The sequence below is a fragment of the Notolabrus celidotus genome, chromosome 11, assembly GCF_009762535.1.
Source record: "Notolabrus celidotus isolate fNotCel1 chromosome 11, fNotCel1.pri, whole genome shotgun sequence".
NCBI classification, from domain to species: Eukaryota; Metazoa; Chordata; class Actinopteri; order Labriformes; family Labridae; genus Notolabrus; species Notolabrus celidotus.
In genome coordinates, this window is record NC_048282.1 from 8,471,322 (window position 1) to 8,490,785 (window position 19,464).

A 19,464-nucleotide genomic window follows, 5' to 3' on the forward strand; every position below is an offset into this window, starting at 1 on the left:
TACCATTCAAATGTGCCTTATCTCTACTCAGAGGTTTCATAAAAACTCGTAAAATCCTTTGAAATGACACTGAGGATTATGTTGCAGACACTAAGTCGGATTTTCTTCCATCTGATGGTTTCAGAGCAACAGTTCATAAATATCAACAATGACGTAATGCCTCTTTAAGTGACAGAGTGATACTAAATTTTAAGCCTAAAATCTCGACACTTTGATAAATCAGAGAACAAACGTTTAAGGACATACAGTGAGGATTTTCCAGTGCGAGGGTCGATGTAAGTGGTCGTTCTCCTGTTGTGGTCTACAAAGTAAGGAATACCGTCTACAGTGAACCTCATCTCCCAGCCCTCTGGGAGTGGCTTATCGTTCAGGAGCCTGAAAAGAAAAAGATCAGAACAACATTTATTAACTGATAATTTCAGGAGAACTTAAAAATGAGACATGGCAAACATATTTCAGAGATGACAGCAATAGAAAATGCAAAAACATACCCCTGTGTTCGCGGGTCCTCCCACTGCGTTGAGCGTGTAGGATGATGAACATAGTAAACTCTGCCAGTCGAGTCTGTTCTCTTCTCTGAAAAGACAAAGTAACACACAATTGTTGCCATACTAAGTCATAGAAACTTATATATAAAAAGAGCAAATAAATAAAATTCAAAACTTTATTTATAATCCAGTTTTCTAAACAATTTCAGAGACATTGTAAGACAGGCTGGTAGGGATTATGTATTTACCCCAGAAAAATATCACAGCTTTAATCTGCCTTCATTACAAAAACTACAGTAAATCATCCCTTACTTTATATAAATGCAACGGTTACAGGTTCCTTTTGTAGTTTTCTTTTATTTATTTTTACCTCATGAGTAATAGAAGGTGCTGTTTATGCAAAATGTGTCTGCTCAATTTTGTTATCAAAACTATTACAGACCAAACTGTCTACTAATTAGGTAAGTTCAATATCTAACATAAATTAATGCAGTAACAGTTCTGTATTTAATGTTAGTTTTGTGTGTATTAAGGGTGTTGGGACTCATTTTCAAAAGCTGTTTATTGTAGATCAACAGCAAATTTAATGAGAGAAGGTACCGTGGAGTACTTAACACCTGTTACAGTTTGTTCTCTGAGGTCTGTGCAATCGGTTAGAAACTCTTAAGATCTTACCCCATCCATGTGGCAGAGGGCCGAGAGGATCGAATTCTGCTTTTTGAGCGGCTGCTGCTGCCTGGTCCTGCTGCTGTACAGATGAAAAAAAAAAACCCACATTAATTCACTACTACAGCGTTTTGGGGTCTGATGCACTGAAGACCTAAACTGAATCACTAACTTCATCAGGACATAAGCAGAAACTGGATAACAGTGCACTGTACATTTTCTGAAGGGTCAGCTTTAGTTAAAAACATTTTAAAAGTCTTGGTTGTTCGATTTGAGGCAGAAAAAACTAGATTTATGTATAACTAGTCCTCATATGCAAATATATTTACACTACAGTGCAACAGTATTAGGTCAGACAGAGGAAGTCTCACCCCAAATATGAACCTCTGGTTGAACTGCTGCATGGCGCCCTGTAGCTGGCTGCGTTGGTGCTGCCACTGCTCGTAGTTGCGCACCGTCTCCATCGTTGGGCGCTGCCACGTGGTGGTTCTTGTGATGTGATCGACAAAGTACACCCGTCCCATCTGGTCCACACGGCGCTCCCAGCTACAGAAAATAAATTGAAAAAGGACAACCAGAGAAAAAGAAAGGAGTTATTTCAGGGAGACACGTCAAAGTCTTTATGCCCTGCTGCATGTAAATATTATATTATAATGATTTTAAAAAAGAACAGCTGTATTTTATGGGGATCTTTTCAAAGGGGTCTGACAAAGAGGCAGAAAACAAGACATGGTTGACCCTTATTTAAAGACTGAAACTCAAGCACTTGTAAGTGTTAATAATGTAGCAAAATATAAGACTCACTAAGCCTTCATCATCACATTTACATTTTTAGAATAAAATAATGTCAATATTCTTTCATATTTTATTCTAATAAAGATCAGCTTTGTATGTTGTTCAAATGATTTTTAAAAATCCTGTTTTCTTTGCTCTTTTATTCATATATTGAAAGCTCCTTGGTTTATGTAAGTTAATTTGTCGATTAAACTTTAGAAATTCTAAAAAAAAAGGTAGCACTTTTACTGAATATAGTGAAACCAATATACTGAATTTAAGCATATTGCTTTAATTGGTAGACATTACTGTACAAATTAATCATTTCTTAAAATCAAAGCATCTTTGTAAACTGACTGAATCAAGAATCAATCAAGAATGTGAATGAAGAGAGCAGAGCAGTTAAATTACGATGCTGCAGGAGACAGTCTGTGTTTCAAAAGGAAGGCAGTATAAAAAGATGGATCAGTGAATGTGTCAGCTCATTAATTAAGTGTACTATGCGTATTGGAGGTGGACGTATGATTACTTGACGTATAATGCTCAAGGAACATTACACCTACAGACAAAAACTAAACAGAAAAATTGTGGACACTTTTGGAAGTTCAGTCTGCAGGGTTTACAGCTCAGTTTATGACTAAACAGCAATAAGGAACATGGACAGCTGGCCTGTGAAATTTAATTATGTGATGATAACATAGGTTTTAAAATGATGATGATAACAGATCTGCACAGGTGTTGTTCACAGATCTGGTAGATGTACGAGTTATGTATGTGAGAAAATATTGAAGTTGTTGGGCACTGCACTGTTCCAAATATTCAACATTAATAACATAATGAGGATATTAAAACAGGGCACGGTGTAGGATATTGTAATAACTTTGTTTAAGATGAAGAGCTCGTCTTAAAGATGAAGAGAGGGGAGAGTTTGTATTTTTACCCAGGGGGCAGCGGTTCAGGGCGCTCCCACGTCGTTCTCTTCTCCACGTGATCGACGAAATACAGCCTGCCGTTCTGATCCACCCTCTGCTCCCACCTGAGATAAAACAGCAGTAAAACATTATGTAAGGATGCACAGCTCCGACGCGGCCATTAAGGGTATCTGTGGATTTCAGAGCAACCCTCACACCATGAGTCATCGCTCCTACATGAGCAGCAGAGAGCCGGTTAAAGTCACAGTGACGACACTGAAACAGGCGTAATGGCAATGGAGTCAGTTAGTCACAACCGCAGTAACAATGTTAAACGCTGTGAGTGACAAACTGTGTGGATTTAAGCGTGTAAGGACACACCTGTGTGGTTTTCTAAAGACAGAGAAGCAGCATGTCACCTTTTCCTATCAGAAAGAATCAGCTCTGTGAGTCCAACATACTTCTCACATTTGGCACCTCTAGCTGCTGCATGTGTGTATGTAAGTGTGTGTGCGTGTGCGTGTGCGTGTGTGTGTGTGTGAGTGTGTTGTTAATGTCTGAGGTTGGATTTCAGCACAGGTTTGAAGTGAAGTGAAATTGAAACTGAGCCAACCAGAAATGCAACTTGTTTCTTGTCCTCACACATCCTTGAGCTCTTATTGTCAGTGCAAAGGAAAGTCATTCAGAAGTTCTCCCTAACTCTGCCTACTGTTGATCTTTTTTCAGATTTAGACAGCTTTATTTATCCTGTAAGGGTCCAGGTAACATTAATAAAAACATAAAAGTGCAAAATCACAGGATTTAAACATGTTAGGGACAACAGATTTGTTTTGAGGAGCTACACCAGTAAAGAATTTTGCAACAAAACTAAGTAAATGAAGAAGAATTCAGAGATGTGAATGGCAAAGGACAGAAAAGCAAGAAAATATGCAGATCACAGAGCAGAGTGCCGCACCCATCTACATTATAACAACACGTATACATATGCCCTATGAGAAATGCTGAGGTGTAACATCTGCATCCAAAAACAGGACCCTGCATAAAGGCTGATTTATACTTCTGCGTTGAATCGACATCCGTACGTACCTACGCAGAGGCCCATACACGTAGCTGACATGAACCTCCTCCAAAATGTAATTACGCGGAGAATCTACGCTGACCGCAAACACTGTGATTGGTCCGCTCGGCGTCATTGCATTTCCTTCATTTACAGCACTTCCGGGACCCACGCTCATCAGCCACACATCGGACGTGTATTTCATCTCCTCCTCACTATTCTTCCCTGTACAGCCTCATTTTCTGATGTTCATTAACTTCATTGTCCCCTTTTTGCCTTTATTTTCAGATGGAACCTCTTTATAGCAGGCACCAATTCACAACAAGGAAAACGTAACTCATTTTTGGGTCTCATTACACTTTTGCTGATGGACTTTATGCACTACAGTAGTAGAATCAGCTTTTAGGCTGTTGTAATGAATCACTTCTCAGCATCATAAGAGAGGATCAGATAATAACCTCAAATGTTAATATTGCACATTGGATGCATTTTTGCCACAAGGAAAGCTCTTCTGGAAGGATCTGAAATCGAGAGCTCACCCCGGGGGCAGCGGTCCAGCGTTGACGGGGACTCTGGGAGTGACAGCAGGGGTGATGCTGCTAGTTGGCTGTCTGGTTGCCGCAGCTCCGGAGTTCCTGTCTGAGCCCGACGACGGACTTGAGTCTGGAGCTGACGAGGTTGCTGTTCGCACTGGTGTAGCAGGAACTGACTGACCATCGCTGCTGTCTCCTGGTGCAGAGCCGTTGCTGGACAATGCTGAGAGAAGAATCAGAAACCACAGAGTCCAATCATTTATCCACAGACCACGAGAGCAATCACAGAAAAACAACCAAACCAGGCACCAATTTTAGTTTCAGAGGCTATTTATACTTTGAATGAATTACTCATGAACACACAGCAGGTATTAAGTGACTCCTTTGTATTGATAATTCATTCACTCATGTTACGTATCTTATATTCACCAAAATGCTACATCTGGAATTCAATGCTCGCCTTTTGGACGCTTCCTTTCCATCAGAGGCGGAGCTTGTTTAAGATGATTCCCTCTGTTTGCTTTCATATGCTTGAAGTATGTTTACTTAGATATATATTTAAACTCCAAAGTCTTTTGGAACAAGTTTGCATGCACACTGAATTTTCATTAAAGTTCCAGTGAGAAACTTTCTGTCTGATGCCCCCTGTGGAAAAAAGTAGAACCTCTTATCTATGTTCTGATCTGGTCCTGTATGTGCAGTGGGTTAAACCTCATCCTGCTTTCCTTTAATAATAAAATGTATTACTTATTTTGAATATTTGCCGTGGAAACAGCTCAATACAGGAAGATCTTTTTTTTGTACTGTCAATCATCTGGGGTCTCATTTATAAAGGTTGCTTACGCACAAAACGGGGCCTGAAATTGGCGTATGCCAGTTTTCACGCCAAGTTTGTGATTTATAAAAACAAACTGGACGTGAAAATGTGACTACCGGTAAGCAAACTCTGACCCAGGCGTACGTACATTTTAGAGACAGGGGGAAATTGGCGACGCAGTTGGTGAGAGGGAGAACTGAAGTCACATTATATTTTGATGCCTTTTACACATTTCATTCATTGAATAACAACATTAACAGACCCGCGTCACCATCATCACTAAAATCTACATATTCTATTTGAATGTGTGTCTGTGTTGAGTCGTTTCCAATAAGCCGTCATTAAAAGATAAAAGCATGACTTAAAGTCCATCAAATATTTAACTAGCTTTGTCTCACCGTCACATTTCTCCAGTTTCTCCAAGTGTAGAGGAAACACGGGTCGTATCCTAACGTGTTCGTCGGGAGGTAAAACCAAAGTAACATCAGAAGACGTAAATCAGCCGCGGAGCAAAGTGACAGTCATGTTTTCAATGACTAATGCTGTACAGAGTCACTGAGTGTAGTTATACTTTAAATAAAGACCGCTGAACGACGCACGCGGAGTGCAGAGACACAGTGACGGCTGCCTCACACACTGATCACATCTTCATCACCTGCTCGTGTTTACTGTGTTAATGAGAACAGTGTGGAGTAAAGCCATGCCCGGTTCTCCCAGTTATTATCTTACATATCATCATAATCAGTCAGCAGGGTTCCCACTCTTTTCCAGAGATCATTTTCCAGGACATTTCCAGGACATTTTCATTGATGATCAAGCTGGTATGACAGTCTAAATTTAGTTCCTAATTTAGTTCCTAAATAGTCTAATATGTTCCTCTCAGTGGAAGTCTACATTGAAAGACATGTAGTCTATGGCTATCAATGAAATCATCTCTTACATACTTAAAAATTATAGCAAATTGATAATAGAATAATGCAACCACGGATGTACAGCACTTCACTTTATTAGTGCAACCAAGTAACAATGATGGCCAACATCTCAGCTTTCTCTTTTCTCAAAAAATATAAAATGAGCTAAGAAAAAAACAAAAGAGCCTGCAAAGGAATCAGGAAGCTGCCTTACTGAAATAAATAATAATAATGATCAGAGGATCAGTGCATTAATGACCTAAATAGAACTTAATGACAAAAATGGCCACGAATGTTTCTCAACTCAAACTCAAAATATACCTGCTTAATCATGATATTCATCCTGCTAAGTGGTCGATATAAAACGAAGCAAATGTCACGTTTTTTATTTGAGTTACCGTAAACTCTGAAAAAAAATGGTTCTGGTTCTGTTTGCTTGAGTTTAGTTCTGTATCAGCTCGGTTCGGTTCTGGTTCGGTTCGGTTCTGGTTCGGTTCTGGTACTGTTCTAGTTCGGTTCTGTTTCGATTCGGGTCTGGTTCGGTTCTGGTTGGGTTTGCTTGAGTTTGGTTCTGGTTCTGTTTGCTTGAGTTTGGTTCTGGTTCGGTTCTGGTATGGTTCGGTTCTGGTTCGGTTCTGGTTCGGTTCTGGTACGGTTCTGGTTCCGTTCTGGTACGGTTCTGGTACGGTTCTGTTTTGAGTGTGTTTCGGTTCTGGTTGGGTTTGCTTGAGTTTGGTTCTGGTTCTGTTTGCTTGAGTTTGGTTCTGGTTCGGTTCGGTTCTGGTTCGGGTTCGGTTCTGGTTCGGGTTCGGTTCTGGTTCGGTTCTAGTATGGTTAGGTTCTGGTTCCGTTCTGGTTCCGTTCTGGTACGGTTCTGTTTCGGTTCTGTTTCGAGTGTGTTTCGGTTCTGGTTGGGTTTGCTTGAGTTTGGTTCTGGTTCTGTTTGCATGAGTTTGGTTCTGGTTCGGTTCGGTTCTGGTTCGGTTCGGTTCTGGGTCGGTTCTGGTATGGTTCGGTTCTGGTTCTGTTCTAGTACGGTTCTGTTTCGGTTCTGTTTCGGGTGTGGTTCGGTTCTGGGTCGGTTCTGGTATGGTTCGGTTCGGTTCTGGTTCCGTTCTAGTACGGTTCTGTTTCGGTTCTGTTTCGGGTGTGGTTCGGTTCTGGTTGGGTTTGCTTGAGTTTGGTTCTGGTTCTGTTTGCTTGAGTTCGGTTCTGGTCCGGTTCTGGTACTGTTCTGGTTCGATTCTGTTCTGGTTCAGTTCGGTTCTGGTTTGGTTCTGGTTCGGTTCTGATTCGGTACTTGTTCGGGTCTGGTATGTTTCTGGTTCGGTTCTGGTTCGGGTCTGGTTCGGTTCTGGTTATGTTTGCTTGAGTTTGCTTGAGTTTGGTTCTGGTTCTGTTTGCTTACCCTAATCACAACCCTAACCCTAACCCTTATCCTAACCCTAACCCTAACCCTTATCCTAACCCTAACCCTAACCCTAATCCTAACCCTAACCCTAACCCTTATCCTAACCCTAACCCTAACCCTAACCCTAACCCTAACCCTAATCCTAACCCTAATCCTAACCCTAACCCTAACCTTAACCCTATTCACAACCCTAACCTTAACCCTAACCCTAACCGTAACCCTAACCTTAACCCTAACCCTAACCCTAACCCTAATCCTAACCCTAACCGTAACCCTAACCCTAATCCTAACCCTAACCGTAACCCTAACCATAACCCTAATCCTAACCCTAACCATAACCGTAACCCTAACCTTAACCCTAGCCCTAATCCTAACCCTAACCGTAACCCTAACCCTAACCCTAATCCTAACCCTAACCGCAACCCTAACCCTAATCCTAACCCTAACCGTAACCCTAACCCTAATCCTAATCCTAACCCTAGCCCTAACCCTAACCATAACCCTAACCTTAACCCTAATCACAACCCTAACCCTAATCCTAACCCTAACCGTAACCCTAACCCTAATCCTAATCCTAACCATAACCCTAACCCTAACCTTAACCCTAATCACAACCCTAGCCGTAATCCTAACCCTAGCCCTAACCCTAACCCTAATCCTAACCCTACTCACAACCCTAACCATAACCCTAACCCTAACCTTAACCCTAATCACAACCCTAACCCTAATCCTAACCCTAATCCTAACCTTAACCCTAATCACAACCCTAACCCTAACCCTAACCCTAATCCTAACCCTAATCCTAACCCTAGCCCTAACCCTAACCCTAACCCTAATCCTAACCCTAACCGTAACCGTAACCCTAACCCTAACCCTAACCCTAATCCTAATCCTAACCTTAATCCTAATCCTAATCCTAATCCTAACCCTAATCCTAACCTGGGAGCCGAGTCGAAAGAGCCGGCTCTCTGAAAAGATCCGAACCTCCCATCACTAAAGCACATGCTTACTACCAGTATACAAGTAAATACCACTTGTATACTTCAAAACAGAGGGTCATTTCATTCCTTGTGGACTCAATATGACAGCATTTATACTTTTCAAGTAATTGATCTTAAACGCTTTCAGAAAATTAACAGTAGCAAGACTCACATATCCCTTCGAGTTACCAAATGGTATCATAACAATGGTGTATATGCTGTTTTGTAATGACACAGCACAATTTTATAATTTATTAGAAATGTATTCAAATTATTTCACTGACCCCCATGCTATGGTTCGCGGACCCCCAGGGGTCCCAGGACCCCACTTTGAGAACAACTGAGCTAGAGTACGGTAATTGAGCCCTCAGCCTGCAGAGAAAGTTGTGAGGCACAGACCCCCAAGCTCTCTGCCTGACTCCACTGGTCACACTATAACTTAAATATAAGACTCTTTGAATCAAAAGAGCACTCTACAAGGTTCATGTACCATAAAACAAGGGTCAGGTTGCACGCAGCCATGTTGGAATAATTTTCCAGGACTATATGTGATTTTCCAGGACATTTGACGTTTTCTCCCATTTTCCAGGTGTTTTCCAGTACTGGAAAACTGGTCAACTGTTTTCCAGGTTTTCCAGGACGCGTGGGAACCCTGAGTCAGAGCACAGGCCAAGCTGCCCGTGATTAAACCAACGCATTAAAACTTATATTCACGGATCAAACTTCTGTCAGATAACATCAGAGAGAGGAGATCTCTGAAGGACGTGAGCTCTGTAATGTGAAATAAAAGTGTGTGTCCTGTAAACATGAAACACTTCAGTGAGACCGTGCGGAATGATGGATGATGGATGATCTGGCACTGGTGACGGATACATGAATGCTGCAGCGACATGGAGTAACTCCATATTTTTATTTTTATTTGTATTTCTTTTGTGTCCCTCCTGCTGTAAGAAACGAACAATGCGTGCTCTCTGACATCCACTTCATTCACGAGGACCACGGTTTGTGTGTCATAGACTGTATTCTCTCCGTCTTCCTCTCTGTTCTTGCCGTGATTCACCGTGAGAACCTTTGATCTTCCGGCTCATTTGTCTGCAAGTTCATTCATAAAGGGCTTTGCATTGACCGTATATGGTTGAATGTGGGCGTGAAGAGGGCGGAATAAGAGGCTGATCTACGTGCGCATATCCCAAGGTGGTTTGTGATTTATAAACAGAACATTGCGTAAAGTTTGCGTGCGAATGGTTTTATAAATCAGAATTATTTTTGGCGCGCGCCATTTCCGGGTTTTCGGAGTACGTACTCTTTTAGTAGGGATTCTACGCACTCTTTTATAAATGAGACCCCTGGTCTTACGCCTACCCCCTTGCAGTGATTACAGGCTGAAAAATTACAATATAGAAGCCGTCAGTCTTGTTGCTGATGGTCTCATTTGCTTCTAAAGGTCATAAAAAGACATGACTATTAATATCAGTCCATGTCAAAACCAATTAAAAAAACTCCTCACAGGAGCTTTAAAGCCGTGTTATTTATACTTCAGCCTAATTCATTTTGCCGTTTCTTTGCATTAGCTCCGGTATGGCCAATATGAAAGCTGCACCTAACAAATATTCTCATAAATTCATTGATAAATATTGGTCTATCTAGGTCAAAACATTGTTTAAATTGACAGTAAGTGATTCAAAAAATCCAAAAGGATGTCCTCAAATGTCCAGTTTTGCCCACAACCCAAAGGTTTTCACTTTACTGACGTGTTTACTAATGTTTGAAGTGTTTGCTGTGTGGTTTTGTTGGTTATTGCTGTTTTTTTTTTTTGCTCTTTAAAGCACTTTGAATTGCTCTTTGTATGAATGATGCTTTGGAAATAATCGTGTCTTGCCTTGCCTACTGATGTTTACTACTAAAGCTAAAACTGATTTTAAAGATAAATATGTTCCCAATTTAAAGCAACTAATGAATTAACGGATTCACTGTTTGAGCTCTTCTTCACAGGAAAGACTGTGTGCATGAGCAGTGTTAGTCTAACCGCTTACACAGCCTCAGTGTAAATGTTTGACGTGGATTAGATTGTGACAGAATTTGGAGTCCTCGTGTTCTTAGTTAAAAAGTTTCAGAGCACGTCACTCTTCTGTCGATAAATGTCTGACCTGGTGATGAGGCGGGTCTGCGGGGGGTCGGAGGAGGAGGTCTGGAGGGCCGTGGAGGTCTGAGAGGCCTCGAGCTCCCTGATGACACTACGGGAGACCCCGTGTTGTTTGTTGACCTTCGTCCACCTGGAGAGGACCTGTGCTCTACGACGTCCACGGCTGGAGAGCTGTCTCGACTCCGCCTGAAGGAAGAGAAGCAGAAATAAAGCAGATCTTAAAAAGAAATAAAGACTGTGGCTCGATAGAAACTCAAATAAAGATGGGAGTAAATGATTTACCTTATGGCGTGATCACCATTTGGTTGTGTTTCCCCGTTTGATGTAGCTGAAGTAAAGAAAAAAAACAGAAATTAAGGATTTTTGTAAAACCAGTTGATATAAAAACATGTTTTAGCTCTTCTGTGACTCACTGGGATGGTCGGCTTCAGCGCTGGCGAACATTTCAGGGTCGACGGTCATGCCGTCCAGGCAGACAGACAGGTCTCCTACCACGTCTGTCTGGTCCCTGTCTGCACACAGCTGTAGGCTCTGCACCACCTCAGAGACTGCAGTGAGACAGAGGGAATACGAGATGATCAGTCAGGAAAAGACGACTTGACTAATTAGCCTTTTACTAATGATGCAAGCATATCTTGAGCCAATTAGTGACAACATGCATGTTCAATTTACATTGTTGGTTTTATATTTTCAGCAGCAGTAGCACCTATTCTCTTTTACTGAGCTCAGCATGGAGAGAGTTTACGTTTAACTGTTTATTTTACAATCCATTGTCTGAATAAATGACTTAAGGACTCTTCAGCAACAAGTACAAATCAAACCTACGACATCTTTTAACCACAGACTCCTGACTATCAGCGATTACATTCCCGCTCTGACATGGAACATCAGTCAGCCCTTGACGTGTGGTTTAAACCCAGATTTCAGCATCATTAGTACTGCTGGACCGAGTCCATGCATAAAAATGACCAGGCACCGAACTGAATGGAGTCTTTATGAGGAACAAACCAAAGAAAGACAGCCAAAGTAAACAGGATTAAGAAGAAACAGCCTCCCTTCAAACTGCTTTAGTGACCGACTAATTGTTTTACTGTACACCACAATTTAAATGCTACAATACTCTCTGTATGTCAGGTTTCCCTTTTTACTCTTACACAGGCTGTGTTACTGAGTATGGGTTGGTTAGTCCTAAAGGTAATTTCCCAATCTTCAAACTTATCTATCTTTCCAAGTTGTTCACGCAGAAAGAGAAACACCTGCAGTTACTGCACATGCTCTCCATGCTCCTTCACTGCTGCTTGACAAAACTGCAAAATCTATTCTTCTACCTCCACACTAACATCGTCATGTAACGTAAATGGTGACTTAGAAGAACTCTAGTTGTTTTAACATTATTTCTAGTCCATGTTTTTACTTGAATGCAAAGTAGCTACTATCTATGCCATCACCTGCAAAAATGTCTTCTCAAAATATGTAAACAGAAGCTGTAATGGAAGAGGAGGAATGTTTCAGTATTCTGGCTGACTTTAATTACAGCTATATAATTTGATTCAGTGTACCAAGCAAACAAATATGCACAGAGAGAAAGTATCAATCTAGTAGGCACTGCTGGCATGTCTCAGCTGGCATTCACAGTGGAATTAAACAGCTTTAATTGAAATTTGTGTTGAAAAATAACTTTAACAAAAAGGTTAACCCCAGGAAAATATTATGTTTTGAAACTGGTCCACAGGAAGATTTAAAAATAAGAAACATCAAAATAAATGTGATGACACATGTTTCTAAAAATGCTAAAGGTGGTGCTGTTTTTGCTCAGCAGTTAATCTGCACTTCTCCTGCCCAGAGGCTTCAGTCCTAGAAGCAGTGGCCCTGGGTTCCACTTCTACCTGCTGCCTTTAGCTGCATGTCATACCCACTCTCTCTCTCTGCCTTGTTTCCCACTCTACCCACTGACCCCGTCTCTCAATAAAGACATGAAAAAGCCCCAAATATCCACTCACTTTTCATGTCATTTGACTTCAGTGTTTCGCTGACGTTCAGCGTGGCCATGCCCAGCAACACGTCTGACTTCAGGGTCTGATGGCTCCATACGCGGAACACCAGTTTGCTGAATGGTGTCACAATTCTGTTAAAGAAAGAAAGTCAGTCGTTACACACAACAGAGAAGAACTGATGCTTTGCTTTTGTCCAGTTAAGATCTGATTTTAGTGACTACTCAACGGTCTAACTATCAGGAGTTTAACATTTCCTGAACCACAGTCAGCTCTCAGGAGCATTCAGTGAGCACTAATCCCCCTGCTTGAGGAGAGTAATCTGATAATCTCTCAATAACAATTTACTAGATTGTAACAAATGTAGCTTAATGCCACAGCTCCAACCATCTCACTCCTACCTACCTACCTCCTAGAGCGCTATTACTGATGGCAGTAAGGTAAAAAAATTAACTTACAACTTCATAAAGTGTACTAGTGTGCATACGGGTGATGCAGCGCTTTTTGAGGGTGCATCATGATAACGAAATACTGATTGGATAGTGGATTTTGAACAACTATTTAATCATCTGTTGATGCAAAATATCCCCAAAGTGTGTCTGCACTTTGTGTTAATCAGCTGGCAGTTTGCAGCATTTTTATGAAAGCAGCTCTCAGACAATAAAGTTCAAAAGCTATTTGGGGACAACAAGTGTTCATAACCATCATTATGATGCTTGTTTAGATAGCTAGCACCCTCAGCAGCCCCAGGACAAAAACATTTGTGGACACACGGGCTCAGGTCCGATTACATCCCATAGTAAACACTAGTTATGTAACAGCTCAGCACCCATGGGTCCAAGAGAAACTGTAGGAGAAGTCTATATTAAGAAGGGCACTGTGTGCAGCAGAGGATCATGGACAGGCTAAAATTAAGAGGACATCTGATGTGTGAGAATGCTGGACTGAGCGAGTGCACTAGGTGTTCTGCATATGTTTAGAAGCAGGATTCCTGTAAATGAACCGGACACACACTCTCACCAGCGTGCGGCATTTTCCCTCTATGTGCCAACCGCTCGGAGAAATCAAATCTGTTCTTTAAACTGTACAAACACAATTACACTGCACTCAGAGTTACACTACAGACTTCCAGATAGCACACCGAGGATGAGTCAAACAGACAGAAGCGACTGGAGGCCTGGAAATAATGGAGATCATGTGTTGCACCAGCACTTTCACACAGATATCAGGAAGTTAGTTTTCTCTGGAGAAAGTCCCTTTCCTGACATGCAACGCTAAATACCAGAGTCAGCACTCTTCATCAAGATATGCTTCTTCCTCAACGCCAAACCTCAAATAACCACAGTGGTTTCGATAATTGTGTAATTCCATCCTCGGAGACTGGAAGAAACCTCACAAAGAGCCACCAGAGACCATGCACGTACTTGTACGAGTGTTTGTACATTTGATTTGAGCTGTGTTACTCTCAGTAGCACAAGCAGAAGGGAACAACATGAACCGAGGCCTCATGGCTTCAAAAGTTAGTTAGTGGCCACCAAACATTAAACGGGAGTTGCCATATTTGGTCACAAAGTTTATCACTGTGCTCCATGAATATTTTTACATGCTGCAGGAGTAAAAGGAGCCGGTGCAGAGGAAGAAGATCAAACAGATACATTGACACATAGGAACTGAAAACCACTTCCACTGGGTCTGTTTGTGGTTGCTTTTGGACTTTAAAAAAGGGAAAAGCAACTACTCTTTGACTTTTCAACACCATGTTTACATTAAAGAGAAGGTATTCTGCCAATGTTCAGGCTTCATATTGTGTTCCTAATATATTTGTTAGTAGATATACATGATTTACCTAACACAAAAATTATTTGCTTATCTAGGATGAGTGTCTTTGAAAACCCTCATTTCAGCCTTTTTCTGAAATGCTTCAATTTAGCTACTGTCTCTGTCCCAAGCACTCTAGAAGCCTCCTCCACTGTTGCCATGCTACACAGTCGTTGTCTCCAATTTAAGCGTAGTTTCTCTATTCCAGGGGTTCCCAAACTTTTCAGCCCACGACCCCCAAAATATAGGTTGCCTTGCGACCCCCACTGCCCCTCTAAGTGATTAAATGTAGCTTCATACTTAATTTAGCTGGTCTGCAGAAAAGTAGCCACCTACATGCACATGTGGTTGTGTTTCCTGTACTGTTATGAATGAACCGCTGCTACTGATGCTTTTGTTAATTCACTGTAAACTAACCCTAACTCTAACCCTAACCTTAGGAGTCATCTAAAGAAAGGCAGAAAACTAATGAAAGAAATGTATTTGTAAGGTTTTATTTCTAAATTAATTACTTTAAAATATATATATTTAGGCAGTATACGAAATTTAGATTACTTCTAAAAATCTTGCGACAATATCAATATCAATATCAGCCAAATCTGACTCAGACAGTAAGGAAAGTTGGTAACTGTGATGTTTAAAATGCTCCTTTCAGAGGAGGTGGGGATGTCACAACTCAAGTAATTCTTGTGTAATTCTCGTCCGACTTTTAGAACAAGATGTTCAGAGCAGCTTGCGGTCTCTTCCTGAGATTACTTCAACACACACTGGCCTCACAATCTAAAACTTTGCCCATGTTTAGTATTGACATCAACACATTTTGACTGGATATTTGCTTCATAATATAAAAAACATAATACCAGCCTTTTAAAATGTTGAGCTTTCCATTGAATGGCATCGTTTTAGAAGCAGATTTTTATTCTGATAATGTCTTTTCATGTATCAAACCCAATCATTTCAGCAATTTTGTGCTAAGTCGCATGTTTTGTAAATTTTTTCGAAAAAGTTTTTCCGACATCTGGGCCACTAAAATTCAGCTACCGTTTTGGGGCTTGGGGCATGCAGGTGAAAAGGTATGCTGTCTTTGAAAGCTTCTCAACAAACAGTGCAAACTGCAGCGTTCTGCATAAACAATTCAAAGCTGCTGTTACTTAGAAAACTGTCTCCATGTTGTCACAGTTTTTATTTCTGTAAAGCTTCATAGCCCAAGGACGAGCGAGTTAGTTCCCTGAGCTGCCTGTGTTCAACAGATGCTGCAGAAAAAGAGACAAGAAGGGCTTTCAGTCACTTAATTGCGACAGCTTCTGTAAAATATCAGTTCAGGTTGTTTGAGCTTCCTGGAATACCAGACGAGTGACATTTAACACAACAGGGTGACTAATAATTGGGGTAAGATGTCTATCAAGACTCAGAGAACTGCCTGTAAGATGGTTTCTGCGAATGTTGGATCATTCAAATTCATCTGTCTGATTTGTCATGCAGGCAGCGCAACAGACTAAATAATTGAATGTTAAATACTGTTTCACAAAGGTATTAGATCTGGAGCAGCAGAACAGTGAAGGAGTGAAAGATCATAAATGTGACCAAGTGTCATGCGTGTCTGTTAATCCTGGCCAGACTTTGACTCACACAGTGAGCGGCTGCTTCCACTTGGGGCTGTGGGTGTTGTTGCATTTCTCGGTTTTCTTGGACTGTCCGTCGACCGTCACTTCCACATACGGACTTGGACCAAACCAGTTCTTCTTGTTCTCTTTTAGTTTTGCTGATAGCACTGAAACAAGGAGATAGGGAGAGGAAACAGAGCAGGCAACGAGTCAGTCATGCTGAAAAGAGAGACGACAAGGAAAAAAATAATCCAAAGCACAAGGAATTAAATGTTTGTATTGAAACAAAGGGCAATGCTCCCTTGTGACACACTTTTCCACCTGTTGTTGTCTAAATGTATTTATTTCCTTGATTTACAGGACAAGATCGGTTAATGTTATTCAGTTCAGGTCATCTTGATAACGCCTGAAGACTTACCGATGATTTGTAGCTGTGCCTTCATAGGGTAACCGTTGGTGGTGCCCGACTTGGTGACTCCACTGGCCATGACATAGGGCTGGGATAAAAGCCTGCAGTGAGACAACACATCATTAGTCTGGTGACAAATTGGCTTCTAACGCTGCCTCCCATTATGAGCAAACACATTAGGTCACTTAGATCGGGTGTTTTTAGCCCACGATGTGACAACGTGAAAAAAATTCTTACTATGAACAAGAAAAGCAGCTCAATGAATAATTAAAGGTGTTACATTACACCAACCAATCTCACTTAAGAGCCTGTCACCAGTTTTCATTAGAATCATATTAGAATGAAGTATGATGCCACATTCAGATAAATAATACAGACCACATAACAATCAGTTCATCGCTATTACAGAATGATAATGTAATAATGCCAACAATAGGTATACATGAACTATAATATTAATAATAGTAATAAAAAAGATGATAATAAAAAGAAGTACAAATAGAAATACAATTAGAAAAGTAGTAATAATAATAACAATAATAAAACGTGATAATACAAATAAGTCAAAATAAAGTTAGAATAAAATAAATAATAATAATAATAATAATAATAATAATAATAATAATAATAATAATAATAATAATAAATATTTATTTAGAAAGCACTTTTAAAAATCTGCAAGGGGATCATTCAGTTATTGCAGGAACCATTAATATTAAGAAACCATAAAATAAGAAGTAAAAAATAAGAAAAAAATAAAAGTGAAGTAAAAACTTAAAATTAAAAAATGTACATAAAATAATAATAATAATAATAATAATAATACAAATAATAATAATAATAATAATATACTTTTACTATTGCAGACATGGATTAAATAAAGATGTGGTCCTCTTGCCCCAAAACACCTCAAGTGCACCCACATGTTTTCATTTAACTGTAAACAAAGAATTTCCTGTTTCTGCTTGAATCTGGATTTACCAATCAGTCTTAATTCATAAAGCACCAATTCATAAAAAAAGATATCTCGATACACTTTACGTACAGTAGAAGCAGGTTGACACAGTTCTTTGTTATATTATTTACAACATTAGTCCAAAATGAGCAAATTACAACATTTAGTGAGTAATAGACAAGGAAAAGCTTCCTTTAAGCAGAAAGTAACCTAAAACCTGAACACAGTCCCAAACAGGCGAACTGTGTGTTACAGGAGGAGGTTATCAAAACAAATGCAGTGCCAGAGAAGTAGGAAATAAACCCAAACACAAGAGGTACCACAAGTTCTACTGGTTTCTTCACCAAACAACAGTGATATGTGGTAGTTACAAATATACTGTAGTACATTTAAAGTATTTATTTTTCATTCTTTTTTGTGGTATTCTTTAAAGTTTTCTGTGCTTCTGTATACTTTCCTGTGCTTCTGTATTTACTTAATTATTATCCTGTTTTATCTTATTCGTATTTATATTTTATTTAATTCCTTCATTCTATTAATTTTTTTTCACTTTCTTTCATACTGTGTATAAGAGCATTCTGTAAAAACTGAATTTCCCCGCTGGGATAAATAAAGTATTTCTGATTCTGATTCTGAATTGTGAATATGAAATAAGTATCATAAATACAAACATAAAGCTATAAATATTTATGAAAAAAAGCTCACAACAGGAGCTGCAGCAACAAGCAAACACCTGCACAACACTGGAAACAAAAGAATACAATAAAGCATAGTTTCCTGGATTTATTCACAGCAGTCACTTTTTCGGACTCAACCAGGATAAATAAATATAAATAAATATCCCTCATGCTGTGAGATATGACTCATATGGTGTTTCTGACAGTATGTGGCACTTCTTTGGTTTCCTGAGAGTCAGTGCTCTCTGTGCTACATGCTTGGACAAAAGGGTCTGCCTGATAATGAATGTGGTATAATGTAATCTTGTGCATTAAATGTCATAGATGGAGAGTCTTCTGTTATATATGTATATAATGTTTCCTTCTTAGAATACATCTGAAAGAAGAAAGAAGAAGAGAACAGACTGGCAGAAAGCATCATATCAAACCAGCCTGATCTCTGATACGGTTTCTCATCAGACTGTCAGGGGGGGGCGGCAGTAACTCAGTCTGGAGGGTCACTGGTTGGTCTCAGACTACATTTGGTAGCTGGAGAGGAGCCAGTTGACTTCCTGGGCACTGACAGGGTGAGCATATAAAATAAAAATGTATAAAACTAGAATGGAAAAAGGAATTGAACCATCATTTTCTGCAGTCTTACATGACACTAGAGACCAAACCTACACATGAACTTTGTGTATCCTGAAACCCTCCCATCAACAATGGTCAAAAGTTATTTGAAAAAAGCTCCTCTCTGTTTTAATAGATTTAATGAAGCGCTCAACTTAAATATCTTATCTGCCCTCGTCCTCCAGAGTCAGAGAGTCTAATTCATCTGTGTGAGGAGTGAAAAGATAAGAGCTTCTCAAAGGAAGGAAAGAGGATGCTTTATGAGGCCTCTGCACACCAAGGGTCACCAAGACCTGCCCGCTGACCTGCTCTCACAGGGGAGATGAGATGCTCCATTTAGACCCCATTAAACTGACTTTAGATACAGGCTGCTCTTCTTCTACTCTGTGTCTGAAAGAGAAGCCCGACTGCAAATAAAGACGCTAAACTGTTTACACAACTGTCAACAACTTCATGCAGTATGGTAGTACACATTCTGTACAGCAGTTCGAGACGACCGTGAACGATATGTTGACACAGATTCTGATACTTGCTCTTGTTTTGCACAGATATGAAGACACAAAGATACTCAGATCGTTGGCTTCTTTAGAAACTATCGAAAGTGATACTTCATCGTCTGCAGCTGTAACAGACACATACGTTTAAGAAGTAATGACGATGGCACTGATCGGTTTGGAGAGGATAATTTACTCTTTACAAGATGTAAACAA

At 40.2% G+C, this 19,464-nt stretch overlaps 1 protein-coding gene across 1 annotated transcript in view; it reads right to left on the bottom strand.

The window, feature by feature from the left end:
- Nucleotides 1–19,464, bottom strand: part of itchb (itchy E3 ubiquitin protein ligase b) — a 37,436-nt gene that overhangs the window by 14,008 nt on the left and 3,964 nt on the right. The window contains exons 2-13 of the mRNA XM_034695923.1: nt 16,523–16,614; nt 16,130–16,271; nt 12,692–12,816; nt 11,105–11,239; nt 10,974–11,019; nt 10,696–10,877; nt 4,436–4,652; nt 2,869–2,964; nt 1,526–1,700; nt 1,164–1,236; nt 492–576; nt 247–375 (exon numbers count right to left, since the gene is read on the bottom strand). Of these exons, the coding sequence (XP_034551814.1) occupies nt 247–375; nt 492–576; nt 1,164–1,236; nt 1,526–1,700; nt 2,869–2,964; nt 4,436–4,652; nt 10,696–10,877; nt 10,974–11,019; nt 11,105–11,239; nt 12,692–12,816; nt 16,130–16,271; nt 16,523–16,592 (1,475 nt within the window). The 5' untranslated portion in view covers nt 16,593–16,614. The remainder of the gene's footprint in view (nt 1–246; nt 376–491; nt 577–1,163; nt 1,237–1,525; nt 1,701–2,868; nt 2,965–4,435; nt 4,653–10,695; nt 10,878–10,973; nt 11,020–11,104; nt 11,240–12,691; nt 12,817–16,129; nt 16,272–16,522; nt 16,615–19,464) is intronic.